Source organism: Falco biarmicus, chromosome 19 (assembly GCF_023638135.1).
Source record: "Falco biarmicus isolate bFalBia1 chromosome 19, bFalBia1.pri, whole genome shotgun sequence".
NCBI lineage: Eukaryota > Metazoa > Chordata > Aves > Falconiformes > Falconidae > Falco > Falco biarmicus.
The window spans coordinates 5,794,077-5,821,056 of NC_079306.1; the positions used below are offsets into that span (position 1 = coordinate 5,794,077).

The 26,980-nt window shown below is 63.3% G+C and overlaps 4 protein-coding genes across 13 annotated transcripts; 2 read left to right on the forward strand and 2 right to left on the reverse strand.

Annotated features, from left to right (window-relative positions):
• Positions 1 to 342: 342 nt before the first annotated feature.
• PEA15 (proliferation and apoptosis adaptor protein 15) lies at positions 343 to 1,814 on the forward strand. The gene is made up of 3 exons (XM_056322132.1): positions 343 to 750; positions 1,351 to 1,506; positions 1,620 to 1,814. The coding sequence occupies exons 1-3, from the start codon at positions 579 to 581 to the stop codon at positions 1,682 to 1,684; spliced, it is 393 nt and encodes a 130-aa protein (XP_056178107.1). The 5' UTR covers positions 343 to 578; the 3' UTR covers positions 1,685 to 1,814.
• Positions 1,815 to 3,213: 1,399 nt separating this feature from the next.
• Positions 3,214 to 18,916, reverse strand: DCAF8 (DDB1 and CUL4 associated factor 8). 5 transcript variants are annotated; one of them, XM_056322052.1, is made up of 15 exons: positions 18,767 to 18,916; positions 17,895 to 17,956; positions 16,989 to 17,108; positions 12,787 to 12,857; positions 12,031 to 12,704; positions 11,192 to 11,332; positions 10,761 to 10,855; positions 8,998 to 9,108; positions 7,486 to 7,558; positions 6,681 to 6,738; positions 6,376 to 6,483; positions 5,768 to 5,898; positions 4,351 to 4,470; positions 4,135 to 4,251; positions 3,214 to 4,027 (listed from the first exon to the last, which is right to left on the reverse strand). In XM_056322052.1, the coding sequence occupies exons 4-15, from the start codon at positions 12,833 to 12,835 to the stop codon at positions 3,914 to 3,916; spliced, it is 1,791 nt and encodes a 596-aa protein (XP_056178027.1). In that variant the 5' UTR covers positions 12,836 to 12,857; positions 16,989 to 17,108; positions 17,895 to 17,956; positions 18,767 to 18,916; the 3' UTR covers positions 3,214 to 3,913. The 5 variants fall into 5 exon arrangements, with proteins under 5 accessions (XP_056178027.1, XP_056178032.1, XP_056178028.1 ...); XM_056322057.1 differs by having other exon boundaries at positions 18,763 to 18,822; XM_056322053.1 differs by lacking the exon at positions 16,989 to 17,108.
• Positions 18,917 to 19,182: 266 nt separating this feature from the next.
• On the reverse strand, positions 19,183 to 21,872 carry PEX19 (peroxisomal biogenesis factor 19). The gene is made up of 8 exons (XM_056322121.1): positions 21,691 to 21,872; positions 21,182 to 21,273; positions 20,913 to 21,078; positions 20,261 to 20,346; positions 20,017 to 20,178; positions 19,759 to 19,935; positions 19,621 to 19,665; positions 19,183 to 19,522 (listed from the first exon to the last, which is right to left on the reverse strand). The coding sequence occupies exons 1-8, from the start codon at positions 21,743 to 21,745 to the stop codon at positions 19,460 to 19,462; spliced, it is 846 nt and encodes a 281-aa protein (XP_056178096.1). The 5' UTR covers positions 21,746 to 21,872; the 3' UTR covers positions 19,183 to 19,459.
• Positions 21,873 to 21,984: 112 nt separating this feature from the next.
• Positions 21,985 to 26,884, forward strand: FCGR2A (Fc gamma receptor IIa). Of its 6 annotated transcripts, none has more exons than XM_056322067.1 (10): positions 21,985 to 22,382; positions 23,247 to 23,495; positions 23,783 to 24,029; positions 24,128 to 24,412; positions 24,640 to 24,909; positions 25,018 to 25,326; positions 25,425 to 25,505; positions 25,905 to 25,926; positions 26,017 to 26,150; positions 26,236 to 26,884. In XM_056322067.1, exons 2-10 carry the CDS (start codon positions 23,403 to 23,405, stop codon positions 26,370 to 26,372), a joined length of 1,578 nt encoding a protein of 525 aa, XP_056178042.1. In that variant the 5' UTR covers positions 21,985 to 22,382; positions 23,247 to 23,402; the 3' UTR covers positions 26,373 to 26,884. The 6 variants fall into 6 exon arrangements, 4 of the variants coding, with proteins under 4 accessions (XP_056178042.1, XP_056178039.1, XP_056178040.1 ...); XM_056322064.1 differs by having other exon boundaries at positions 21,987 to 22,382; positions 23,766 to 24,029; XM_056322065.1 differs by having other exon boundaries at positions 21,989 to 22,382; positions 23,766 to 24,029; positions 26,017 to 26,144.
• The last annotated feature ends 96 nt before the right edge of the window (positions 26,885 to 26,980 follow it).

The following is a 26,980-nucleotide window of genomic DNA, read 5'->3' on the forward strand; positions in this document are numbered from 1 at the left end:
TGGGTGCTGCCACCAGGGAGGGACGTGGGGCAGCTGGACGCTGTGATCGCCCCAGCGGCTGCATCCCTGGGGTGGCAGCGGTCACCATGGTAACTGAGGAGCAACAGGAGATGGGGGACAGGGCGTGACCCCCCACCCCTCCCTTCCCCCACCCGGAGCTGGGGGACCCCACCCCAGGGTGCCACTGCAAGGTTGTGTGCGAGGGGGGGCTGTGCTGGGCCAAGGGGGTCAGACCGTGCGGGGGGGGGGGGTCAGTGCCAGGGCAGGGTGCGTGTGAGAGGGGGGGCACTGCCAAGCCAGGCTGCGTGTGCCAGCAGCGCTGTGCAGTGCCGGGGGGGGGGGGGAAGGCTGTGCAAGGCCAGGGTGTTTGTGCGAGGCCCCCCCCTGAGGGGGGGGGCCACATGCAGCAGAGCAGCCGCCACCAGCGCCGGCAGGTCCCGCCGTCCCCAGTCCCTGTCACATCCCGTGAGCGTCACATGAGTCACGGGCCAGCGGAGCCCGGCTGGCGCCTGGGGGGGGGGGGGGGGGGGGGGCAGCGGCTGAGGCTGGGCAGCTCGTGACACGGGTGGTGCCCAGCCATGGCCGAGTACCGCAGCTTGCTGGAGGAGCTGGCCCAGAACATCACGGCCGAGGACCTGGAGCAGCTGAAGTCAGCCTGCAAGGAGGACATCCCCAGTGAGGAGAGCGAGGCCATCGCCACCAGCCACCACTGGTTCGCCTTCCTTGAGAAGCACAGCAAACTGGACAGAGGTGAGACGCCCCCCAGGTGGCCCTGCACCCCCCCATCCTTGTCCCTGGCCCTCCCCTGGTCCCCAGCCCCGGCCGCTGGCCTGATCCTGGTCTGTCCCCTGGTGCGGTCCCCATCCTGATCCCTGTTGCCGGTCCCTGTCCCCTCTTCTGGTCTCTGGCTCTGTCACCTGTCCCCTGGGGTGGAGACACCATCCCTGTGCCCTGGTCCCTGTCCCCCTGTCCTGGTCCCCATCCCAGTCCGTGACCTCCCCAGCCCTGGCCCTCCCCTCTTCCCCATCCTGGTCCCCATCCCAGTCCCTTAGACTGCTTGCCCTGGTCCCCCTCCCTGTCCCCATCCCGGTCCCTGTCCCCACTCCTCATCTCTGTCACCTGCTGCTGGCCTGGCTCCTGGTCCCTGTCCCCTGCCTTGGTCCCCACCCCTGGTTCCTCTCATGTGCCCCAGTTTCCATCCCAGCGCTTGTTCCTGTCCTTTGTCCCCCTCTTCCAGTCCCCAGGGATTGTCATCCCTGTCCCCCCACTCCCACCCTCTGTCCTGGTCTCTCCAGTCCCTGTGCCCCCCACCCCCGTCCTCGGGTCCAGCACGTGTCCCCGTCCCCGCAGACAACCTGTCCTACATCGAGCACATCTTTGAGATCTCGCGCCGCCCCGACCTGCTGACCATGGTGGTGCAGTACCGCACCCAGGTCCTCAAGATCTCCGAGGAGGACGAGGTGGACACCAAGCTCACCCGCATCCCCAGCGCCAAGAAGTACAAGGGTGAGCACCCCCTGCCCCGGGGCAGGGCCAGTGTCCCTCTGGCTGGGGGAGGGGACACAGGGAGAGGCCCCGCTGACCCCCGCCCCACTGACCCCCGCCCCGTGTCTTGGCAGACATCATCCGGCAGCCCTCAGAAGAGGAGATCATCAAATTGGCCCCCCCACCCAAGAAAGCCTGAGGAGGGGTGAGGAGGAGGAGGAGGAAGGCTGTGTCCCCCCATCCCCGTCCCCCGTCCCCCTGCCACCTCTCCGGCCCCTGGGGCGCGGGCAGGTGGGGGGGGGGCCAGCATGGTCACTAACAAAGTCTTAATGCCCCCCCCCCCCCCGAGGCTGGGGCTGGGGGCTGGGGCGGCTCTGCGTGTGCGTGTGTGTGCACGTGTGAGTGGTGCGTGTGTTTGGGGCAGGGGGGGCGCTTTGCTATTCCCAGGGACCCCCCACAAGCCCTCACTGGGAGGGGGGGACAGCAGGAACAGGGGACCACCATCTCCCCACACCAGTTCAATTTGTGGCTGGGAAGGTGACAGGCACCGGGACCACCCCCCACCTCAGTGCTGGGGGGGGACAGGGCTGGGGACAGGGACCCAAGTGAGCGGCGCAGGGGGGTGCAGGGATGAAGGACAGGGCACGTCAGGAGGGAAGCGAGCAGCAGGGCGTGAGCAGGGGGGGGGTGTCTTTGCTGACCACCCCCCCCAGACAGGCTGGAAGATGGTGTGAGTTTGTCAGACCTCAGCCCCCGTGGAGGGTGGGGGCACATCTGCAGTGTCCCCCTCCCAGGGGCTGCGGTGGGTAGGGGGATAAGGAGGTGACATGGTTGGGGGGCAAGGCAGTGGGAGCCTCTGTGCAAGGTGGTGATGCTCAAGGGGGGGACCCCCGAACTCCCCAGGTATTGGGGAAATTTCTCTTGAAAGGGCTGCTCCCCCCCCAAATCCCCCACTTTAGTTGGTGGGGGCAGAACTGACAGTCCCCCAAAACCAGCCAGACTGATTTGGGGGGGGGGGGGGTGTATCCTTCCAGCCTCCCCCAGTGCCACACTGGGAGGGAGGGTGTACTGGACTGGGAAAACAGGCACAGCCCCCATTTAGTGTGTGTGTGGAGCGGGTAGGGGATGTCTTTGGGGTTCAGCTCTAGCTACTAACTGGGGGGGGGGGGGGAAGGGGCTAGCGAGGGGGGGCACTGGAGAGAGTATATGTTAATATATTTTATTTAATAAAAGCTAAAACCCGCAGAGCGCCTGTGTGCAGCCACCGGCTCTTGTGTGTGTGTCCCCTCCCCCCCCCACCCTTTTATTGTCTCCAGGCCTGGGACCACATTCATTTCCCCCCCCCCCCCAAAAAAAAACCCTGTGTTTTTTGTTGAAAAATGACTGTTTGGGACACCCCCCCCCCCCCTCCAGTGAGCTCTTGAGAGGGGGGGAATGGGGACGGGTGACACAGTGTTGTCCCCCAGCCCCAGGGGGGGCCCCCCCGCTCCCTCTCCCCCCCCCCATCTCCCCCGACCGTGCTGACTGTGTACAGATCTCTCATAAACAGATGGAGATGAAAGCTGCTCTGGAGGGTTGCGTGGCTCTGTGAGGAGGGGGGCGTTTTGGTGAAAACGCGGCAGAAAGGGAGAAAATACAGCCCTCCAGAAGGGGGGCAGGGGGGCAGGGCTTGGGGACACACTGGCCCTGGAGCTGGGGACATGGGGAAGGGGACACGCAGCCCTCCGCCTCTGTCTGTTGGTTTTTATTGCATTTATATATAATATATATTCAAACTTTTACAATAATTTTAACTTGATAACATCCAAGTTCGATTTGGTTTTAATACATACAAAATTAGGCCTCTAACAGTGATGGGGGAGCCCTCACCGCTGCTCCCCCCCAGAAGAGATCTCCTTAAAAGTAACAGAAAATTAAAGGACCTTCCCGGCTCCTGGGGGCTCCGGCCGCTGCCCCGGGAGGGCCGGGGGAGGCGGGGGGCGGAGAAGGGCCAAACCAAGTGCAAATCACTGATATGTACAAACTAGACAAGCATCTCTCTGCAAACACCCCCGGGGTGGGGGGGGAGTGGGGGACACATGCCCCCCGGGGGGGCCGGAGCCCCCGGGGAAGGGGGAGCCCTGAAGAGCACGAGGGCTGGCACAGGGGAGGAGGTGGGGGGCCAGGTCCCTCCCTAGAAGAGCAGGAGAGGGGACCAGGGGGTCACGTTAGTACAAAATTCCCCCGGCAGCCCCATCTCTGCATGTGTCCTGGGGAGGGGAGGGACCCCTGGGCCATGGCTGTGCCACCTCCAGTGGGCTGGGGGGGGCTGCAAGGATGAGGAGGGAGGGAAGTGGGGAGGGAGGGGTCCTTAACAAGTCAATACAAAGCTCAAAGTGTTAGTAGGGATGATGCGTGCCCAGAGCCCCCCTACCCCAGCGAGGGGGGCTCACGACGGCATGCACTGCACCCGGTCCGGCCCTTCTTCCTCATCGTCCGAGGTGTCAGAGGAGCTGGGAGACTCGTCCGAGTCACCGTCCGGCGCTCCTGGCTCTCTTCGGCGCTGCCGGGGAGGTGGGGGAGGCAGAGAAATGCGGTGAAGGGGCTGGGGGAGCAGCAGGAAAAGCGGGGGGGACGTATCACACATGTGGAGGGGACCCCAGCACCTACCCGGTGGTGGCGTCTCTGTCGCAGGTGGTGCATGAGGAACCAGAGCATGTGGCTGTCGAACATGTCGGTGTGGTGGAGGCTGTCCTCGTCCCGCTCCAGTTTGTTCTTCTTGATCACCTGGGGCCAGTGGATGCAGGGGGGTCAGGTGGCTGGGGGGCCAGGGGGCCGAGGCTTGCAGCCCCCTAACTGCCCCCCACCTCGCTCTCTGGATCTCACCTCCTTGAGGCCAGCCAGCTCGGTGGGATTCTCCGCTGTGGGTGCCCAAATCTTGACATCGTGGTCGAGGCCACTGGTGGCCAAGACGGGGAGGTGGGGATGGGGCTCCAGGCAGTTCACCTGGGGGTAACAAGGTGGGGGGTGTCACCCTGAACAGGGCACTGGGACCAACCCTGGCACCCACAAGCCTTCTGGTGACCCTCCAGCCCATCACCCTGGCCTCAGGTCAGGGTCTCCCTGTGGGACACTCCAGCAGGGAGAGGGGCTGCCTCCTCTCCAGCATCACCATGCTCTGGGAAAGGGGGACATGCCACCTCCCACAAGCAAACCCCAAAACGCAGGGTGTCCCTGAGAGGCAATGCGTGCAGCGCAAGTGGGGAACCCCAGCCCTAGCAGCAAACCCAAGCGGGAAGGGGCCACATCCACCCCAGGGCACTGAAGCCTGGCTTCAGCTTTCAGGGAGGTCCTGGGGCTGGATCTGGCCCCACACCAGCTCTGCTGACTGGGGGTGGCGGTGCCAGCAGCCGCCAGGAGCTGGCACAGGGCCACGGCCACCCGGACAAAAGGCGACTGTGGGGCCAGTGGAGGAGTGGCACAGCGGGGACCGGCTCGGCCGGCAGCGGGAGGGAGCAGCGGGCACGACTCTGCCACCCATCCCCACGCCAGCGAGGCACCTGCCATCCCCTCGACACCCACCCGAAACCTGTCCCCGACCCAGGAGCCACTGGCATGTCCCATCCCTCCCAGCCCTGCACCCACGGGGGACAGGTACCCACTTGCCGGGGCGGCACGTGAGACCGAGCGTCTGCCGGCTCCGAGCCAAAACCAGGCACGCATCCCCTGCCAGCGCCGGCAGCCGCTCGGGACCTGACCGCTGTCGGCTGGAGCCTGGGAAATCCAGCGCAGGGCTGGCCCCACGGCAGCCGCGTCCCTTTCCTGGACGCGCTGGGTGAGGATGCAGCTGCACGCCCAGCAGGGAACGGGGCCTGGAACCGGCCCGGGAACACACAGCTCTCCCCACCGACCCATGCCGACAGGGGGAAGGGTAGGGGGCTGCCCCATCCCGGTCAGCAGCAGCTCCCATGTCCCCACCCCTCCTTCGGTGACAAGCACCCCGTGGGCAGCCAGGTGAAACCCCCGTGGGATTCTGCACGCCAGGAGACCGCTGAGGTGCGTGGCCCTGGCCGCCTTGCCTCAGCCCGACATCCCCGCTGCCACCCCCTGGGCAGGAGCAGCACAGAGAACCCCACACGTGGGCCATGGGGTGCCCGCAGGGACCCTGCTTGGCTCATAGTAAAAAATGCACAAAAACGGTGGCAAATTTGTGCAGGCACGTGGGATTGGCTTGAGCTGGTGGGGACAGATCCTGCCGGCCCACGGGGCAGAGGAGCGGGGCAGCACGGCCACAGGGACTCACCACTCCTCCCTTGTCACCCTCCATGAACTGCACGATCTGGCAGGACGATTTCTCCCACAGGAAGATGTGGCCGCAATCGCTGCCGCTCACCACAAACTCGCTTTTCGGGCCATAAAAATTGACGCCTTTCACTGAAAGGAGAGAAACAAGCAGCCCGAGGCTGTCAGGAGCCGGGCAGCGCTCCCTGCCATGAATTCACTTCCTGCCTGGCAGCCAGCGAGTTTCCAGGGTTACCGGTGTGGATCTCTTCCGTCCCCAGACACATAATAGCTCATTCTTTGCAAGCCCGAGAGTTTGTGTTAAGGGTCTTTGAGAGGAAGATGAAGAACTGGGAGCAGCAGAAACAAGCTAAAAGCAGGCAGTTATTCTTCCGGGTTGCTCTGGGGACGGCCCCCCCACCTCCTGACGGCCCTGAAGCCTGGTCGCAGGTGCAATGAGGGGAAGCCACGCTCCACGGCCCCCCAGGGTGCAGGCAGCGAGCTCAGCCCTCCTCGCTGCTGGCAAAGGGGACATGGTGGCAGCAGGAGCTCGACAGAGACTTGGGGAGAGCCTCCGAACCCCCTGCTGTGGGGTGATCTGCTCCAGCACCCATCCCAGCTGGTCCTTACCAGTGGCATTATTGCGATGTCCCTTGTATCTCTTGATGTACTCCGCTCCGTCACTGTGAGAGGAGTTGAAGAGATAGATATCTTCATCGTTGTAGCTGGCCAACAGCTCTGGGGTAGGATGGAAGAGACGGGCATTAGCAGGGGGTACACAGAGGCAATTGTGCTGCAAGCCCCCCCCGGGCACTCCGTCCCACCGTGCTGCAGTCCCGGACACCCGTGACTTGCCCATCACCTCTGCGGGTTCCCGGCAGGCGCGGGATGCCGCAGTGCCTGTACGGCCCCCAGCCCGCAGGATGGTCACTCACCCGAGCCGTCGTGGCTGTAGACGAGACAAGTGATGTTGGCTTTGGACTCACTGTTCACCTAGGGGAAGCACAGACAGCTCTGCTCCCACCTCCTCCCACACCTACGCCAGCCACGTGCCCGCCCGGAGAGCTCGGCGCGCAAGTGACTGTTCTGCAAGGGCTGTAAAGTCAGAGCGTAACATCGCTGCCTCTTCCTACGCCAAGATGGGACTTTACGGACAGCGGAGGACTTGGGTCAAGACAAAAAAAAAAACCAAAGCCCAGGCAGTTTGTTCACCCACTGGAGCTGTTTTCCAGGCAGGAAGCCTGCGAGAGGCTTGGCCAGCGAGCGCTTCTCGGCTGCTCCTACTTGGGGCTCCCAGGGGAGTGCTCTGCGGATCCGGGTGGAGAGGCCGGCCCAGGCCCCATCCCAGGCTCTCTCACTCCAAAATGAAACAAGCACCGCTGGCACCAGCCCGGGGCGAAGACCGGTCCCACTGGCGAGGCTGGCACAGGCAGCGCCGCTGCCAGCAGGAGACCCGGCTGCCTGTCACTCACCCAGCAGCAGGCACAGTTCCCCCCTCCCTCAGTTTACCCACCCTGCCCGCACCAGGCTCAGCTTTGCTCAGTGCCGGCACGCAGGGCATGCGAGTCGCAGCGCTGCGGCAGAGCTGCCACCCACGCAGGTGGCCAAGAGCAGACGGCCACCATGGGATGTCCTCTGCCGGTCCGCCCACCCACCACCTCTCCCACACCACGTCCTCACGGGGAAGGGACCCCCAGTGCTGCCCATCACACTGGTACGCCACAAAATTGAGCCGCTTACCAAGTGGTGAGGACAGAACTTCTTTAGTACACCGTTGTTCTCATTCTCATCTATTTTCCGCTGGTCGTAAATCCTGGGGGAAGGATGGCAGGCATTTGGCACTCGCTCGAGACACGAGGGATGCTGAGCCGACAGGCGTGGAGGGCCAGCGCTGCCCGCCTCTGCGGGTCAGGGTAGGAGAGCGGCGGAGCGGCAGCTCTCCCCAGCTACGCTCCGAAACAGTGACCCGCCCTGACGCGGGCCGAAGGCTCTGTTCCTCGCCAAGGGATCTGCGGAGCTGTGAGCAGCCCGGACTGGCAGAAGTCTCGGCCAAAGCAGCTTAATGTCACCTCTTATCATGTTGGAGGCGTTGCTCAGTGGCGCGTGACAATGGCAAAGCCTGCGACCTGCATTCGGGGCTCTGTCAGCCTGCAGACTGCTCTGCGAGGAGGGCGCGACTGCCACCATGCCTGTCCCTTGGCTGGCTTGGGCTCCTCAGGGTCCCCAGCCTCCCCCAGCCTCCCCGATGCGGGAGCCCACCAGGAGCTGCCCAGTGCTAGGGAAGCCAAGGAGAGAGGAGGCACTTGGATAGGGGCAGAGGGCAGGGCGAGCAGCAGCATGTGGGAAGGGGGGGAGGCTGTTTCAAGCAACGATCCTGGGCTCTTCTGAAAGCTACCAAACTAGCGAGACACTGGCGCTGCTGTCTGAGCAGTCTGCGAGCCCATGTGTTAAGTGTTTCCACGCCTGGCACCCCAGGAGCTGCTGCCTGCACGCCCGCCAGACACCTGCATGGTTGGCTCTCTGGGGCGCCAATGCCGCACAAGTGATCCCGCAGTGGAGCTGCAGCATCCCTCCCGCTCCCCAGGAGCGGCCCCTACGCATCCCCAGGGAGCCAAGCGATGCCGTGGCTCTGCTCACTCTCAGGGAGCTGGAAAGTGGGCAGGCCTGGTGCATGCACAGTTTGCCTCTGCCCAAAAGAGATGCCACACGATTTGCACCTTAAAATCCACCGGCTACGGCGCAGCTCTGCACTGACGCAGGAAGCCGAGAGGCCAGACACACGGACACAGTCCGGTCCCACGCCAGGGGCTGCCCTGAACATTTTGAAGGCCAGGGTGGCTTGCATTTGTCACTTAAAGAGCTCAGTCCTGCCAAAACCAAGACCATCCCGAGTCTTAATCTCATCTCCAGTGCCCACTGGGGACTGCCCGCCGGTGGGGAGCTGAGAGGAGGTTTATCAGAAGCTTGTTAAGAGCACTGCTAATTCCTGAGAGAAGGATCTCCCAGCTTTGGGGCAGGCTGGACAGTGGATCCCAGGGATAAACCTCAAAGGACCCAAATCCTCCTCTATTAATCCCCCTTGCGTTCCTGCCGTTATGGGAGAACAGGCTTTGGAGACATTAATGATTGAAGCCACATGCATTTCTGCAGGGAAAATCAGATTTCAAAGCTCACGGGGGGAGCAACTGAACCCCCACAGGGATGTTCAGTTCCACTCTGGGGGCTCAATCTGGGCCCCCAGCACAGACTCACCGGACAAACTGATCTCTGCCTCCCACAGCAAACTGGTAGGTGTTGGCTGGGTTCACATAGATGGTATACAGACCCACTTTCTTCTCCTTTTCCTTTGTCACAACCAGTTTCCTTTAAGAGATGAGGAATAATAATAAAAAAAATAAAAAAATCCACCTCCAATTCAAAACAGGGTCCAGATGGGAAAAGCAGGAGCTGCGCGAGTCTCTTACTCACTCCCAGAAAAAAAAAAAAAAAACCAACCACAACACACTAACAACAAAAAAACCCACCACCCAACCATTTCAGCCTCCCAGCTGAAGCGAGCACATGTTCCGTCTGCGACTCAAACGGCAGAGTGAAATCATTCCCTGGCATTTTCCTCCAAAACGTCTGAAGGGTTTCAGGGCCTGAACCCGAGCCCGAAGGTGCCGGACAGGCAGCAGCAAAGGCAGAATCAGATTAACTCCAGAGCAGAAATGCTTTGCCGTTATTCTTCCCCATGTAATAAGGCCCAGATTTAACGAAATCTGACACACACACCATCCCCCCCTCCCCCAGGAGCTCAATATTCGGCTTTGCAGACGCGAATACAAACTGAGGCAGCATCCTCACGAAGGAACAGCCAGCTCAAAAGCTTGTCTTTCTTCTAATTATACCGTTCGGCTTAATGAAAGATGGGAGCTGCCTACAGTCTGCCTGCAAACCCTGCCTCCAGAGCGGTTTCACACTCACAGGGTGACAATTCCCTGCGAGCATCAAACCGAAACAGCAGCGTGGATCCTCACGAAGAAAGAGGGGGAACAGACCCACGCCAGCCCACTGACCAACAGACTCCTCTCCAAATGGACCCAGCAAACGGCGGGGGAAGCGGGGACGAGGATTAAATGCGGCTGTTTTGAAACAGCCCGACAGTTTTTGTCCTGGTTATGAAACAGATGGGTTTAAGGCTGTAGACAAAAGCACTCGCATGTACAAATAAAATCAAACCACTGGGCGACGAGTGCCAAAGCCCTCAGTCTTAAGCAGGATCATCTTCAAAATAATATGCCGCTATATTGGAAAAGTACCACGATACCAAAACCAGGCGTCTGTTTGAACACCTGCCATGGATTTATTTTGGAAGCTTGTCAGAAACGACAGATCTCTCAGCGATACGGGTTAAGATCCGGCACGCACCACCCGGCTGCTTGCTAATTATTGTTTTTCAATTAACTGCAATAGCACTCATGCAATGAGTGAGTCGGGCCAACGGCGAGCTCCGAGCTGCTGCCAGCGTGGAGAGATTTCAGTGCCGTGACTAATCAGCCACTTCACTGCGCAGAAGGAGCGCAGGACCCTCGGCACTGCCCCCGGGATGGGTAAGCAGGTGCCGGTCAGGCTGGCACACCCGCCGCACAGGTATTATTTCCGTTTCCTATTAGAACAGGGCCCCATCTGGGGCGGGGGGACAAGGGTTCAAATGCACTTGTCTAATTAGCAGGGTTCATACCCGTGCCCTCATGCAAAACAGCCATCCCGGGACCAGCCACCAAAAAGCTCTCTGGTCCCACCCTGCACCTCAGGGAAGACAACACTGCTTGAAAGCCAAAACCCATCTGTTTTTCCCACTTTATGCCAACTGAACAGGCATGTGCTGTCATAAAAATGCAGCAGCACAAGCAGGACCCTCAGCCCTACACAGCCGAGCACCGTGTGCTTGCAGGGGAGCCCCCTCGAGACCCCGGATCTCCCTCCAGAGCTTCCCTGGTTCTGGCAACAGGAGCAGGTAGAGAAATACTCACGAGGCGGGCCGGTCTTGTCTCAGATCAATGGTGAAGACTACAGCATCTTCACCTGCTGATAGGAAAGTGCACGGAGAATCCGGTTCTAGGGCCAGCTGGAAGATAAATACTCAGGCATTGGTTCCCTTTTCACCCAACAAAGTGGCCAGACCCCTTTCTCCCAGTAAACCGTTGGCTGTTGACAGGAGCTGATGCAGCACCAAGCCCTCTACACCCTGCAGCCGCGTGCTCACATCACTGCTTCGCAAGGCAGAGACCCTCCTCATCACCCTTAGAGGTCACAGCGATTTTAAAGCATCTAAGAATCAGTCCCTCCACAGCAGTGGCTCTGCCTTCACTATTTCTGGCAGCCGGTGAGCCAGGACAGCTCTTGGGCATTTCGGGGGTCCCCAGCTGCTGCCCACCCCCTCCGCAGGCTGGTCTGGGCTCACCTTGTGCGACGCTCCTTTGTGCTGTGCCACACGCTTGGTGTTTTTGCAGCACTGAGTGGCGGAGAGCTCGGCCACCCGGACCTGGCCGTCCCGAGCACACATAGCCAGAGTGGAGTCGCCACTGTTGGGGAGGAACTTGGCCTGGAAGAGAGCAAGCAGAGGGGCAACTTTCAGTGCCAGGGCAGGGGCTTGCGTACACATGGATGGGAACGGGAGAGAAGTCAAGGCAGCACCCCTGTCAGACCCCAACGAGCCCCACATGCTCAGATCTGCAGGCAGTGACTGCAAAGCCCCAGCTCAATGGGCCGAGCTCTCCCAGCAACCATCCGGGCCCTTTTGGTAAGCACAGAGAGCTGGGACCCAGTGGAGGTGCTGGTGGTGCCAGCATCCCTCCAAGTGCAGGCTGTGCCATGTTGGCAAACAGACCAGCCCTCCAGGCCCCTCTGGCTGTGGCGGAGCCGTTGCTCATGTGCCGGGCTGCCTGCCATGGCACAGCCTCCGCTGAGCCCATGTTCAGCGGGCTCGGAGGAGCAGCAAGGAGAAGCTCCGCAGGGCACGGGGGCATCTCACCGTGCAGTCCCCAGCCAGGGCTCCACAAGATCTGAGGGTGCACCGGTGGGTTCCAGCGGTTAGCTACCACCACACAGTGGCTGGACTCCAACCACAGCGCTTAGCTTTCACAACACTTTTCTCCTGCCCCGCACAGCATCTTCTGGCTGAAATGACGTGCTTCTGCAGCAGGTACCTGCCCACCACAGAGGCTCTTCTATCACCCCCAGCCCAGAAAGACCAGAGCATGACAAGAGTCACCTGCCAGGATCTCCCCACACCCTCCTCACCTGGAAGACATTGCTTTTGTGGCCGCTCTCGAACTCCAGCACTGGCTGCCTCCTGACCCAGTCCCACACCACCACTTTGAGGTCATCGCTGCCGCTGGCCAGCCACGTGCCGCGCTGGTTAAAGTGCAGGGTGTTGACGCAGCCCGTGTGGCCCTCCAGGCCATGCTGGAGGCGGAAGCGTTGCACAAAGACCCTGGCCCCACAGGCGTCGTAGACAAAGCGGGCACTGGAGCCCAGCTCCCTTTCCCGGAGGGCATGGACCGCCTGCCAGCGGGGCTGGGGCAGCGCCGTAGTCTCCGAGGACACCCAGTCCTCCAGGGCCTGCTCGTCATCAGAGGAGTCTTGGTCGTGGTTGGCACGCTTGCGCTGGGCACGGCGGTGGGACCGCTGCTCCTCCTCTTCATCATCCTCCTCTTCCTCCTCCGAGTGTGACCGGTCGAGGGCACGGTTCTCCTCATTTATGGAGTAGTGGCCCGTGTCGTCCATGCTGTCCGAGTCCTTCTCTTCTCCCGAGCTCTCTGTGTCAGTGTCCCGACTCTCCGTGCTGGTGCGGTTGGGCCCCACATCATCTCCCGTGAGGCTCAGGCTGAGGTCAGACGCCTCCACCTCGATGCCAGAGGAGGTTTCTCGGCCCTCCTCAGCTGACATCTCCTCTGGGCTGCTGGACAAGCTGCCTGCGTAGCGCAGACAACGCCGTGAGCCTCTCCAGCAGGAGACCCCAGGCGCAGGGAGACTGGTCCCCACCAGTACCCTTACCATTCACTATGTCTGTCTTTCCATCCATGCTGCTTCCTTTGTCTGACATCACGTTTTCCAGAGTGCTCACCCTGCATGTGAGAGAAGGAGAGAGCAGAAGCTGGAGCATCCCTGCCACAGCCAGTCTGCTGAGACAGGGACATGCTGGCCTGTCCCCATGTTGGTGGAGCCACACACACCCCCACGGCATCACGGGTTGGTCTGGAGAGCACTGCTCTCCACGGGAAAGCGCAATCAATCAGCAGAGGAAGCGGCGCGCACACAGCTACGGCTCAGTGACCACAGTCGATGCATGGCACCAAAAGCTCATCAGCTATTGCTGAGGGCAGAGCGAACGGTAACGTCCCTCGGTCTCCACCACGGCACCCACAGCTGGGTAACGAGGCCACTTGCTGCCATCGCCTGAACTCCTCTCCAGTTTCTAATTTGCTCAGACGTTGTTGACTTAGCAGGGAAGCAGATCAGCAACACATCACGCTGTCCGTCCTCCCGCCTGCGGGATGGCTGCCGGCCCCCACCGCCTGCACCCGGCCCCCGCTTCACCTCTCGCCATTAAAACAGGTGCTTCCCGCTCGCAATCCCAGCCAGGCTGAGTGGGAGGAGGCGGCACAGGCTCCAGCGATCGCTATGGCAAGGCAGCTGCACAACACATGGCCCTGGCTCATGGCAGGCAGGGAGACAGGAGCGGGGCTCGGATCACAGGCAGACAAGGAAAGGTGGCTGGGGAGGCAGCAAGTCACAGTATCGAGAAACTTTTTGGCACCTGTAGACAGCCAGTTAAAAACTGCTCAAGAGGTTTTTTTAACCCCAGCAACAGATTTTTCAACACCTTCCCACACGCAAAATCCTGCCAGATTTGCAGAGGGGCTGTTTTCCTTCACACCACGGACAGGACAGCAGCCCTGGAGGACTGGCCAGCCCAGCTGGCATCCCCCAAGAGCAAGCTTTGGCCTTTGGGACCCCCAACGACCCTGCTGCTCCAGGGGAGCAGGCAAGAGCAAAGCCACGCAATGAGGCCAGGAGCTTCCCAGCATTTCCAGTTGCTCCAGAAGAGGTTCACCAATTCCTCACAAGTGCATGGAAAACCACAGGCCAGCACGTTTTTGGCTCCCGGGCATTTTCCAGGCCTTGCTTTGGAGAACCATCTGCTGCAGGGAGAGGCGGCACAGGCTGCAGGAGCAGTGACGGCCCCGCTGCACCCAGGGATAATGTCCAAAGCGGCCCCAGCTTCCACAGGGCTGTGGCTGCAAAAACAGAGCTGCCTCTGTGCCTGGGGGCTGCAACCCCCCCCAGGACCATGGTACCCATCGCCCACCTGCCGACAAAGCTGCCTTGCTGGGTGACACCAAGACACGGGAAGAAAACACGCCAAGTCACGAGCAGCAGAGGTTTTGCCAAGGTGGAGGGGAAAAAAAAGTTATTTGTGCTTTGCTCGTTCTCTACTTTCCTTCTATTTTTAGTCAGACTTTTTCATACTTGGTTTAGTTGTTTGCTCTTAACCAGTGTCAGCGAGTCTGCTAAAAGTTCCCCATCGACATGCAAGGAAAAGCCGAAGCCAGCATATCATTAACTCCGATTATGGCAAACACTCTGGAGACTAATCCTCGTTAGATGGGGAATTAACACCAGCAGAGCCCCAAAGAGCCGAAGAAGGTGAAAGGCTCTGCGCAGGCTGGGTCTGTCACTGCCAGTCCGAGCCTGGGCAGGGCTCCCCTCTAAGAAAGGGGTGATTTCGGAGGCAAGCCAGGCTCGCTGAAGCTGCCGACCCACAAGTACGGCTGCAGGGCGACGGCGGAGCAGGGGCCGCCGCCACCGCCTGAAGGCACTGCAGGGCTGCCAGAGGAAGGCCTGGGCAGCCGGGCTGGCTCCGGCTGAAGCGTGAGAAAAGCTCTTACAGCGTAGGAGCGTTTATAAGGAAACAAAGTTTATGCAACTGAAAACACCATCGAGCTTCAGCCAACGGCAGCCACTTGCTCAATAACAAGAGTAGTAGCGCAGAAGAAAAAGATAAAAGTGTTTTCTGCAGCTTCAGTTTTAGTGATCCCCCAGCAGAGCATCACGTTAGACCCACTGATAGTGTGGAGAGGGGGAGGAAAGGGCTGAAAAGCAAAGCGGGAGATGAGAGCTGCCCCAGAGCCTCAGCCCTCCACGTGCCAGACCTCTCCTCTGTGCCAGTGGCCAGACACGGTGCTGAGCCCATCCCTCAGCACATGAAAGCTTCATGGCAGCGGAGCGGCAGGGAGGAGAGCGGGTGTTCAGCTCCCACAAAGCGCCACGGCTCAGCCCTGCGAGGGGATTACAGATTACTTACTCGCCACCGTGGCAGGGGCGACTCATGCTCGCTCAGCCACCGAGTCGCGACGCCACCGACAGCGCCCCACGCCCGCTCGGGTCTGTCCCTGGGGGCTGCGGGCAGGACTAGTTTTAATTTACTGCTCTAAGCAGCAAGGCAACTCTGTCCCTCCTATGGCACCTGTCCTGCCAGATAACTAAGGAACAGGCTCAAAACACCGCAGAGCTCCGCTACAGCTTAACTCCTCGCCACTCAAGACATTGGGAGATCGAGAAGTCCCTCAACAGGTTGATTGTCACCAGTTATCATGCCTTCGAAGGCATTATTAATCCAAGGGGCTGGGAGAGCCTTTGCACGTACAAAAGGAACTGGGTCTGGACTTTGTTCTTCTGTAGTTATTTTCCTCTGCCAAATTACCTATTCAGATTGTCATTAACACCCTTTCACCGCAGCCTTTTCATGAAGGTGAAGAACAAGAAACACTCTTTCAGAGGAAAGGAATCCATTACCGAATAATTAGCCTGACTTCATGCCTCATCCACCCACACTGGAGGACCATAACCTTGTTAAAAATTAGGCAAATTGAGGAAAAAAAAAAAAGCCCACAGCTGCCTCGGCAGAGCTCATGGCAGGGACAGATGTGGCCTCTGCTACTGCCACGGACGTCATGGGGGACACTGGGATCCCCAGCCATCTTCTATGCCCAGGAGCATGACACCAGGCTGTGCTGGCTGCCTGGCACCGATGCATAGCCAGGCCGGGCACTTGGCTCCAGCAGCTCTGCATCAGCCTCCCCAGCCACCCACCAGCTCTGCAGGCAGGCACGGAAGCCGTTCATGTGGCAGGGAGAATAAAGCGTGCATCGACCAGCAGCCCCATGGCACGGCACGGCACGCTGTCCACCTTTGAGGGCTCGAGCAGGGACCAGCCAGCATCGAGCGGGCACGGGGATCCCCGCATTCGAGTTACCAGCGGCTGGAAACACGGACGGCACCAAAGGTATCGCTTCCACCTCCCCAAATCAAGGAGCGCTGGCTGAGGGAAGCAGTGAGACACCGCTCGGTGCGGACCAGAGGGAGCTGGGATGTGGTCAGCCTTTCAGAGAGCCCCAAGCCCTTGCACAGAGATTTGAGCCTGTCACCGAGCCATGCTGGGTCTCCCTGCCAAGGCAGCAATGCCTTAGGGCACACAGCCAGAGCCAGCGAACCCAGCACAGCTCCAGGGCACTGCATGGAGCAAACATGGGTTTTGCAGTTCCCTGAAGTCAACATCTGGACAGGATCAGCACTCCCAGCTTCACATGCTCAAAGCCTAACTCTTCAGCACCCTTGCAAGGGCCCTAAAAATAGCCCTCCACGTGCCACAGCCTCTCAGCTGCCTCCACAGCCACCAGGATTGAGCTGTGGGTGCTGCCACAGCATGCCAGGCTCACACTGCTGTGCCTTCCTGCTGCCTCACCAGGCTCAAAGCCCCCAAACTGGCACAATACCAGTCAGCAACTCCAGAAGATGGTCCTTTCCATCCCAAGCTACTACCCAATCTGTACCACCACGAGCTGGCAGGGCACAGGCCATGCTACACGTGGCAGCCAGCTCCAGCCCCTTCCTGCCGCCCAAGATCTGCCATCCACACACCCTGGCACTTAGTGCCTCTCCACAGCATCCACAGGACTCATCCATGTGCCGTGGCATCGTGAGCCCAGCTACTTTACAGCTGGAATCGTAGCGCTCATAGCTGCATTGTCCGTGAACAATTCGTCATTAAAATATTTACACAGCTACATAAACCCCCGAACAGGCAGGCTCCACAGGCACTTGGGCAACTGGGCCATGTTCAGGCTACGTAAAGCAGAGAAGCAATGGGCCAGAAGCAAGCATAGGGCGTTTTCAAGCCACTGAGAGCCCCTCACCTTGGTTTCCAATGCCCTGGCACACTGAGAGTTTGCAGGACACTACGGCGTGGCCTCGTGTCTGTGTTTACACCAGGTCCCTCCCGCACACTTGTTGTGCTGCACTTGGCTGAGCCTCTGCTATTTAAGGAAAGTTTTCTCATCAGATCTGGACAGCGGCAACCTCGTTTGTACGCTGCAGAGGAGCCCTCCTTCCCCCTGAGATGGTGTTGGGGATTTTTAAACCTCTGGTTAAACCTCCTGTGACGAGTGGGTTTCCACCATGAATGCCCCTCACAGGGCAGAGGCCAGCTGGGCGCCGCTGGTTTGCCGAGATGTGGGCAGACACCCATCAGCACGTCACATCTGAGAGAGCCTCGGTTAATTACAAACCTACCCAGGAGCCCAGCAGGTCCTAGTGATGATGCTGATTAAGCAGCTTCCCATTTGCAACTACATGGAGGTCTGCAATCCCCATCTCTGAGCATCCTGGGCACAGCAATAGCTCTTCTGGGGATGTGGCACCCACCTCCCTGCTGCTTTTCCCAGCCATCCCACAGCACAGCCATGGGGGATGGAATGAACCTGCTCCCAGGATGGGCAGGGCCTAATTAACTGTGGCTAACAAGCACTGGCCGCCTCGATACACAGCACCGCCCCTTCCCTATCCAGCACCAGGGAGGACAAGGCTCCCAGCTCCTCAGGGAAGTGCAGCGGTCCTGAGGCTGAGGAAAGCCAGCCAGCAGGAGAAATCCTACAGGCGCAAAGCGGGGAGCAGCTGGAGCAGGCCAAGACCACGCCACCAACATAAATAATTTGGCGTCACAACAGAGACCAAGGTAGATGAAGCCCTAACCTCCACCTCTGCAGCACACAGGATGGACGGACATGAGGCAAGTGTCACCGGACCTGGGGTGTGCCACTCACCTGTGCAGCAGTGGTGACGTGGGCAGCGAGCGCTGAGGCCGGGGCTGGAAGTTCACTGGCAGCTGACAGAAACAACAGGTTAAAGCCCGGCAGCACAGGGTCTGGCAGGGATCCCCCCCTCCCCGGGACTGTCCTGGAAGGCAGAGCGTGAGGAATGCCCAAGGACAAGGAGGTTTAGACCTGGAAGGGGCAGAAGGGACCCTCAGCTGAGCTTCCCCCTGTGAGTAAGGCAGTGGGACTAGCTCTAGGGCTGGCAGGGACCCTCAGTACCTCCTCAAGGCACCGTGACACCACAGGGAAGGAGCCCAGGGGACAGGCAGGGACCCTCAGTAGCCCCCCAAAGCAGGGCAACACCTTGCGGATGGCAGGCGATGGCCCTGGGGATGGCAGGGGTACCCTCAGCATCCCCCCCAAAGACACGATGACACCATGGAGGTGACAAAGACCAGCCCCGGGTGCAGAAGTGACCCCCAGCCCCTCCCTAAAGCACAATGTCCCCACAGGGGCCGCAGGGACAGTGCTGGGAGCAGCAGGAACACCCTCCTCAAAGGCACAGCGACCCTCTGGGCACAGCTGGGACCCCCCCACAGCGCCCCCCCCAAAGGCGCAGGGACCCTCCGGTACCCGATGACCCCACGGGGGTATCAAGGCTCCCCCAGCCGTTCCCAAAGGCCTGGTACACGGGCGGGGGCGACAGGAGGCCCCAGGCTGGGCCCCCCCCGGAGGAGTCGGCCCGGCCCAGCCCGGCCCCGAGTGGGCCCCGCCCCCGGCCCCGCCGCCCGGCTGTTGGGGGAGGGGAGGGCCGCCGGGTCGGGGAGCTAGAACCGCCGGTCAGGGCGGGGAGGGGGAGGGAGGGGAGGCCTCGCACCGACCCGACTCCCGGCAGCTCCCGGCCGTCGCTCAGGCGCGGGCCCCGCGGCCGCCGGCTGCTCCTCCGCCGCCGGCTCCGGGCCCAGTCGCCGCCATCTTAGTGCACCGCCTCCGCGGGACGCTTTACGGCGCCGCGCCGCCGCTTTACGGCAGCGGCCGCTGCGCGACACCGCGCGACAGCGCCGCCCCCTCCCCGCCGTCGCCATGGCAGCGGCGACCCCGACCCCCGCGTCACGGTAGGGTCGCCCTGGGCCCCTGCGCCGTGTCGCTGCAGGGTCTCCTTGTGCCCCCCATGTCACTGCAGGGTCTCCTTGTGCCCCCTCCCCCGCTGCGTTACTCGGGGTCCCCCCACGTTCCCCCCCCTCAGCAGGGTGCCGCCGGCCGCCCCTGCCTCAGTTTCCCCAGGCGGGAGCCACGGTAGTTGCCAACACCTTTATTGGAGACATCGGGGGGACATACGTGCCCCCAGGCCGGGGGTCCCTGCGTCCCCCACCCCCTGGCCCACCCCCCGGTGCCGGATGGCAGAGCTGCCACGTCCAGCCCCGCTCCTCCGCGCTGTGGCCCCAGCTCTGCTCGGCATCCTCATCCTCATCCTCATCCTCGTCGGGGGCCTCAATTAGTCTGTAACGAGGCAGGGGCTGCCCCTGGCAGTGCAGCGCTGGGGGGCCGTGGGCACCCCTGTCCCATTGCTGGCGCTACATGAGGCAGCACTGCTCGCCGCCCGCCGCGCCCGGCAGCTCCAGGTTGAAGCCAGGGGGCTGTGGGGAGGAGGGGGGAGTGAGCTGGGGGACCCAGGGGTCTGGGGGGGGTCCGGGTGGGGCCCCCGCCCCCCCAAGGGGCTCCCGGTGACACTCACCGACTCCCCGGCCAGCTCCTTGGGTGGATGTCCCAGGTCCTGCAGCTGAGGGGGAGACACAGGGGGTTAAGCGTGGCATTGGAGGGGGGTGCAGCTGGCACTGGGGAGGTCAGGGGTGTCTGTCCCCTCACTACTCACCTGCTGCATGAGGTCGAGGAGGGTCTCGAAGCGTGCCCGCCGCTCCTCCTCGCCCTCGCCTGGCTGCTCACCCTCCAGCTGCCGGCAGATGCGGCCCATCACGCCATGCTGCGCCCGGTACCGCTCGTACTGCTCAGCTGGCAGCGCCTCAGCGTGCTGCCGCAGCCACTCGGGGTACTGTGTGGGGACGGCGGCAGGTCACGCCAGGACTGCCACGTGTGTCCCATGCCCTGGCACTGCCAGACCCCCCCCACACACCTTCTCGGTGATTTCCTTGAGCGAGGGGTAGAGCACATCCTTGGAGAGCAGGCTCTGCATGATGCTCTGCATGACAGGCAGGACACTGCCCTCGCCGTCGCCTTCCTCCAGCCCCAGCCCCTCCAGCGCCTTCGCCAGCTCCTCCTCTGAGGCCGAGGAGCTCTGCAAGGACATGGTCAGCACCCCCCTGGGATGGGGTCACCGCCGGGGGGACCTCGCTTGGCTGGCGGGAGGTCGGCTGTACCTGCAGGTCGGTGGCGTTCTTGGCTAGGCCGCTCAGCGTCTCCTTCAAGCAGGAGGTGAACTCCTGCTGTGACGTCGCATCACTGCCTGCAGGGACCAGGAGATGCTGGCTGGGGAGGGGGGGAGCCCGAGCACCCTGTGCCACCCCGCACGACAAGGTCTTGTCTTGGGGACCCTGCTCCCAAATGGGGGTCCTGAGAGCCTGCAGGACCGAGGTATCCCCTGAAAGCCCCCCAAATCTTCCCCCCATCCTGCTCCACCACGGCAGTGGCTGGCGGAGCTTGGTGAGCCCTGGCACTGCACCGCCAGCGAGGTGCCAGCCAGCCCCAAGCTGAACCAAACCACCTCGCATGGTGGGAACCCCTCCACCGCCAGTGCCCCCAGAACCCCATCCCACCCTGGGCCGGCACACGCTGCTTGCTCTGCCGTGACCTCGGATCTCTGGCTGCCGGCAAGAGGTTGCTGGGGCCGATTCGGGTGCTGCCACGCTGCTGGCACAGCAAGGTCTCAGCAGGCTGCAACACGCCAACCCTGGCGCAACCGAGCCAGCAGCCAGGGAGGGCGGCCGCCGCTTTGCCGTCTTGTTAAACCCACTGGCAACAGCGCTGAGGGGTTGCGCCCGGCGGGGCCGCCCGCGTGCCGGCCCCACTCACCCACTCTGCCCGCCGCTTCCGACAGCTTCTGGAACTGCTCCACCAGGTGCGGCTCCTCCCGGGCCAGCTCCTGCATGGCCTGCTCGAACTCGGCCGCCGCCTGCGAGGCCAGCTCCCCCTCAAACAGCTCCTGGAAGAACCTCTCCTGCGAGGCGAAGAGGGAGGCCTGGGGAGAGGGGCACGGTCAGCCCCCCCCACCGCGTGTCAGTGTGTCCCCCCTCCCTGCGAGCTGGGGCGAGGGCGGCGGGCGCATCCTGGCAGCGGCGCACCTTGGCGGCGGCGCTGAGCGAGGGCTGCGCCCCGGCGGGGGGCGGCGGGGGGGGGGCGGCGGGCCTGGCCTTCTCGAAGTCGTCCAAGGCACCTGGGGAGGGGCTGGGCTGAGGGGGGCCGCCGGGCACCGCTGGCCCAGGGACCCCCCATCCCCGGAGTAGCTCCTGGCACCCCACAATGACCCCCACCCTGTGGCACAGGCTGGCCCCCCCTGCCTTGCTCTGCCCCACGGACCCCAATGCCAGCCCCGTCTTGGGGGGGCTGCCCTGAGACCCTCACACTGCTGTGCCCCAGTAACCACCCCAAAGACCCCCTGCCCCACTGCACCCCCCCAATAAGTGCACCCCAAAGACCCCCTGCCCCACTGCACCCCAATGACCCCCTGCCCCACTGCACCCCCCAATAAGTGCACCCCAAAGACCCCCTGCCCCACTGCACCCCCCAATAAGTGCACCCCAAAGAACCCCTGCCCCACTGCACCCCACAGACCCCCGGCCCCCTCTCTTACTGTCGAGCAGCTCCTCCAGCTCCGGGTCGGGGCCCGGGCCCGGCTCCGCCGCCATCTTGGCGCCGGGTCCGCCTCCGCCGGGAGGCCCCGCCTCCTGCCAGCGAGCCCCGCCCCGCGCGGCGCCGTTCCCCACTGCGTCCGCCAGGCGGCGCCGCAGCGCCCGGGGCGTGGCGTGAGGCCCCTCAGTCGGGGCGGCGCGACCACCCCGTACCGCGGAGCCGGGGCAGCCCACGGGGTCCCGGCCCTGGGGTCCCGGTCCCTCGGGTCCCAGCCCTCGGGATCCCGGCCCTCTGGGAGTCCCAGCCCACGGGATGCTGATTCCTGAGGTCCCAGCCCCTCGCGGGTCCCAGCCCCTCGGGGGTCCCGGCCCCTCGGGGGTCCCAGTCCGTCGGGGGCTCCAGCCAGGGGGGTCTCAGCCCTTCATGGGTGCAGATCGCCCACAGGGCCACTTGTGCCCTGTGTCCTTGGTGGGTCCCAGTGCCCAGGGGGCCCCTTGGGCGACGGGGTCAGAGGCCCCTGCGGAACCCGGCTGGCCCCGGTCCCTGCTACACCGCACCAGCCACGTGTGCCCTGGGGCTGGGGCAAAGGCGTGGGGACGCGGAAGCAGCGTTCCTTCCCCTTTCCCCAAAAAGCCGCTATGCAAAGGGCTGGCAGCCACGGCATGGCCAGGAGCCTGGTGGTGCTCCTCTGGGGTGAGTGCTCGGGCACGGGCCGTGGGGCTGGCAGGGGACCTGATGCCATGGGGATGGGCGCCTGGATCCCTCCCTGTTTCGGGAAGCAGTGGGTTGAGGCAGAATCCAGTGGCACTGGCCAGCCCGTGGCAGGGAGCGCGGGGTGGCTGCGGGGTCCCCTGAGGTCCCCAATGCCAGCAGAGCCAGCCCACGGGGCTGCACGCCCAGCATGCCCAGCATGCCCAGCATGCCCAGCACTGTGGGCTGGGGTGGCCAGTGGGAACAGGGCGGTGGGGATGGCAATGCGGGGACAGGCGTTACAGGGGTGGAGGTGTGGGGACTGACACCATGTGGCTGGGGTGCCTGTGGGGGTGGGGACATGGGGATGGGGCTGTGGAGATGGGGACATAGAGATGAGCACTGTAGGGATGGGGACATGGGGACGAGCACTGTGGGGATGGGGACAGGTGCCATAGGAATGGGACCATGGGGATGGGGCCATGGAGATGGGGCTGTGGAGGGGGCAGACACGTCCCTGTGACCTGTGCCAGCTCGGGGTAGCCATGGCACACAGATGTGATGCATGGGTGGCTCTGATGCAGACATGTCCCCTGGGCTCTGCTGGGTGCCCTGGGGGACCATTCCCATGGCCTTTCCCATGGGTGCCAGTGACCCCGTAGGGACAGCTTGGGGACAGCCCCCACAGCCCTGTCCCCTGAGTGCTGGTGTCCCCGTGGCAGCAGTCCCCACCCAGCCCCTCTTCCCTTCTCCCTTCCAGCCCAAGCCCTCGGCCTCGCTGGTGAGTCCTCGCTGCCGGTCCCCGACCCTGCTGTCCCCAGGCACCCCGGGTGGCCTGGCAGCCTGGCATCCCCTGTCACCCTGCAGGCACCCAGCTCAGCCAGCTCACGCTGGATCCTCCCTGGACGCCGGTGTTCCAGACTGAGACGGTGATGCTGACTTGCCGGGGCTCCAGTATGCCTGGCCCCACTTACTGGTACATCAACAATATGCTGTGGTGGCAGGAAGGATCTGACCGCATCCATGCCTCCAAAGACTACCCTGGCAGCGGCAGCTACCAGTGCCGCGGCCCCGGTGCTGAGCTCAGCCCCCCCATCACCCTCAGCTTCTCAAATGGTGAGGGGCAGGATTGGTGCTCTCGACACCTGCAGGTGTCCCCAGGGCTCTGGGTGGGCTCCATTTCACAGCCTCTTGCCCCTCATGTGACAGGAGCCCATCCTGTGCACCCAGGTGCATCCGTGTGCACACTGGCTGCATCGCTTGCGCATCACTGGGTGCAATCCCCGTGCATGCTGGTGCATCCCCCTGCACACCAATGCCTCCCCATGCAATGGGAGCCCACTGGCTGCATCCCTGTGCACCAGCTGCCACAGCCTTCTCTTGCAGACTGGCTGATACTGCAGGTGCCGGCGCGGACGCTGCTGGAAGGGGACAGGCTGCAGCTGCGCTGCCGGGGCTGGAAGGACAAGCACATCAGCCAGGTGCAGTTCTTCCATGAGCGGGATGTGCTGAAGGATCCCACCCTGGGGGCTGAGCTGTACCTGCAACCCCTGCAGCTGCACCACAGCGGGCACTACCACTGCCAGGCTGTGGTGCAGTACTTATTAGTAGGGTGGCAGAAATCGGCACCGGTAATGGTGGCAGTGCAAGGTGAGCACCCACTCCCCTCACCCACCCAGTGTGGTGCAGCCTCCCTGCCCCTACCTAGCAGGCTCGGGGTCACCGTCGCCCCCCCGGCTCCTTCCCAGAGCTCTTCTCGGTGCCAGTGCTGCGCCTGGAGGGCCCGGCCGAGATCACCGAGGGAAGCCCCCTGGCCCTGAACTGCTCCAGCCACTCCAGCCCCCTGCGGCCCCCTGCCCACCTCCAGTACATCTTCTACAAGGACAGGGTGGTAGTTGGGGGGCCCCAGGGCTCCCCCCAACTCCAGCTGCTGGCTGTGGGGCTGTCTCACTCAGGGAACTACTACTGCGAAGTGTGGGCAGAGACAGCCAGCGTGTGGAAACACAGCGCCCCGGTCACTGTCACCGTGTACAGTGAGTGTGCAGGAGGGATGGGGGTGTACCGGGCCTGGGTAGCCCCCCCAGGTCCCCCCATCCCTTCCCAGGTCCCTCCATCTCTCACCACATCCTTCTGTCCCTCCCTGGGGTCCCCCCACCCCTGCCTGGGTCTCCACTCGCTCTTCTGGCCCCCCCATCCCTCCCTGGGGTCCCCCCTCTCCACGGGTTGCGGTCCCCTGTCCCTGCCCATCTCCTCCCCGCAGGGGTCCCAGTCTCAGGGGTGTCCCTGGTGGCGCAGCCCCCCGGCGGGCAGGTGGTGGAGGGCGACCGCCTGGCGCTGAACTGCTCGGTGGCCGTGGGGACGGGGCCCCTCTCCTTCTCCTGGCATCGGCAGGGCTCAGCCACACCGCTGGCCATGGGCCCCCGCTACGAGCTCCACGCCGTGGGGCGCCAGGATAGCGGCCGCTACCACTGCTCCGTCACCGATGGCAGCACCACAGCCGACAGCCCGCCGCTGCGGGTCACCGTCCTGGGTGAGCAGGACCCTCCGGCTTGGGGTGCCCCCCACCCGCAGCATCGGCTGGTCCCACGCCGGGGAGCAGCCGCTGCTCTGACCCCGGCACTGTCCCCCTGCCTGGCAGTGCCGGTGGCCGGTGCTGCCATCGCGATGGCAAGGACGGAGCCGTCGGTGCTGGCGGGTGAAAACCTCAACCTGAGCTGCTCGGTGCGGGCAGGCACCGCACCCGTGAACTTCACCTGGCTGCGGGACAGGCAGGAGCTGGGCTGGGGGCCCCTTCTGTCCCTGGGGGCCGTGGGGCCTGAGCATGCCGGCACCTACGAGTGCCTGGCCACCAACAGCCTGGGCACCCACCGCGTCTTCTGGGCGCGCAGCCCGGTGCTCACCCTCTCGGTGGTGCTGCCGGGACAGGGATGGCAGCATCAGGGCACAGGTGGGGGTCGCCCTCATCCCCCCCCTCCCCGGGTCCCTGTGGGGGTCCAGCCCCCCGGCGTCGGGGCTGACACAGGCTCATCTCCGCTCTGTCCCCAGCCATGGCCACGGGGCTCAGCGTGCCCCTCCTGCTCCTGCTCGCTGCCGTGGGCTGGCAGCTCCGGCGCCGGCATCGTGCAGGTGGGTCACCTGCGCTGGGGGCTGGGGGTCAGTGGTCCTGGGTGGGGTGAAAGACTCCCGCACCAGCTGGAGGAGGTGGATGGGGCTGCACCCCGTGTCCCCCGTCTTGGCTGGGGCTGAGCCCCCCAGTGCTCTTAGCTCCGGGGTGCTGGGGGGTAGTTTGGGGGTGCTCCCTGCTGGCAGCCCGCGTTCCCCCATCTCATCTGGGTGTGCAGGGCTGAGCCCCTGGTACTGCCAGCCTGGGGTGCCAGAGGTCTAGGGGTCTGGGGGGGGGTCGCCTCTCCTTCCTGGCCATGCAGGGCTGAGCCCCAGGGCCCTTGGCTTGGGATCCCGGGGGTCCCTCACCACTGTCACCCCGGGAACACCCAGGGCCATTAATGCCCCTCTCTTGCCTTGCAGCCACCAGGAGAAGCCAGGGCAGGTGAGTGAGTGGGCAAGGGGGTCCAGCTGCAAAGCCCCTTCCCCCAGGGCTGGGACAGCCTCCTCCCCAGACACCCCATTGTCCCCGCAGGGACCCCACTGCCCCCCCGGAGCCTGAGGGTCACCTGCCAGAGCCCGCAGCCCACCCCAGGGTGCTGAAGAACAAGGAGGTGGAGGACGAGGAGGTGCTGTACACCCATGTTGTGGTCACCAAGCAGGGTGAGTGTGAGTACAGTGAGTAAGGGGACAGGGGACGCCACCCGCGTGTGCCACCACCCACAGCCTGTGCCCCAAACCGATTCTCTTCCAGGCACATCAGCATCTCGGCCCCCCTGGGGCTCCCCCCATCCCCCACCCCCGTGGGAGCCACCTGTCACGTACGCGGTGCTGCCGGGTCCCCATGCGCAGCCACAACTCCCAAGTGACATCTACGAGAACATCCCGTGACACCAGGGGCACCGCCCCTGCACTGGTGCATGCTGGTGTCCCCACCAGTGGGCACCCACGGGTGTGTCCCCCCCCACATACCCTGGGAAAACCCCTGGACACAAACCCCACGGCTGCCATGGGGCGCCCACTCGGCTCGGGGCCCGATCCGGATCAGCAGAGCCCAACTCGAGTTGGGGGGGGGGGGGGGATCCTGTGTGGGGCTACACAGTGACCCCAGTGCTCCCCCTTCCCCCTCCCAGCACCCTCAGGGGCTCCCCGTTCCCCCTCCCAGTCCTCCCCCTTCCTGCCAAGACTCCCCAGTGCTGCCAGCAATCCCCTGCTCCCCCTGCAGCGGGACCCCCAAAGCCTGAGGAGCCCCCAGGCCCCCCCCCCCAGGCTCAGAGGTGCTGGGTTCTTGCTACTGGTCCCCTCCCCACCGAGGGTGCTGGGGGATTCTTTGCAGGGCCACAGCAGGGCACAGGAGCAGTTCCCATGGTATTGCCCCCAAAATACAGGTTTTTTTAGTTAAATGGGGAAATGGTGGGGTTTTTCTTCCACAGAAGCATCTCCTCTGCCCAGAAACACACAGCAGCTGCGGCTGGGCACTGGTTTTACCATCTCCAGCC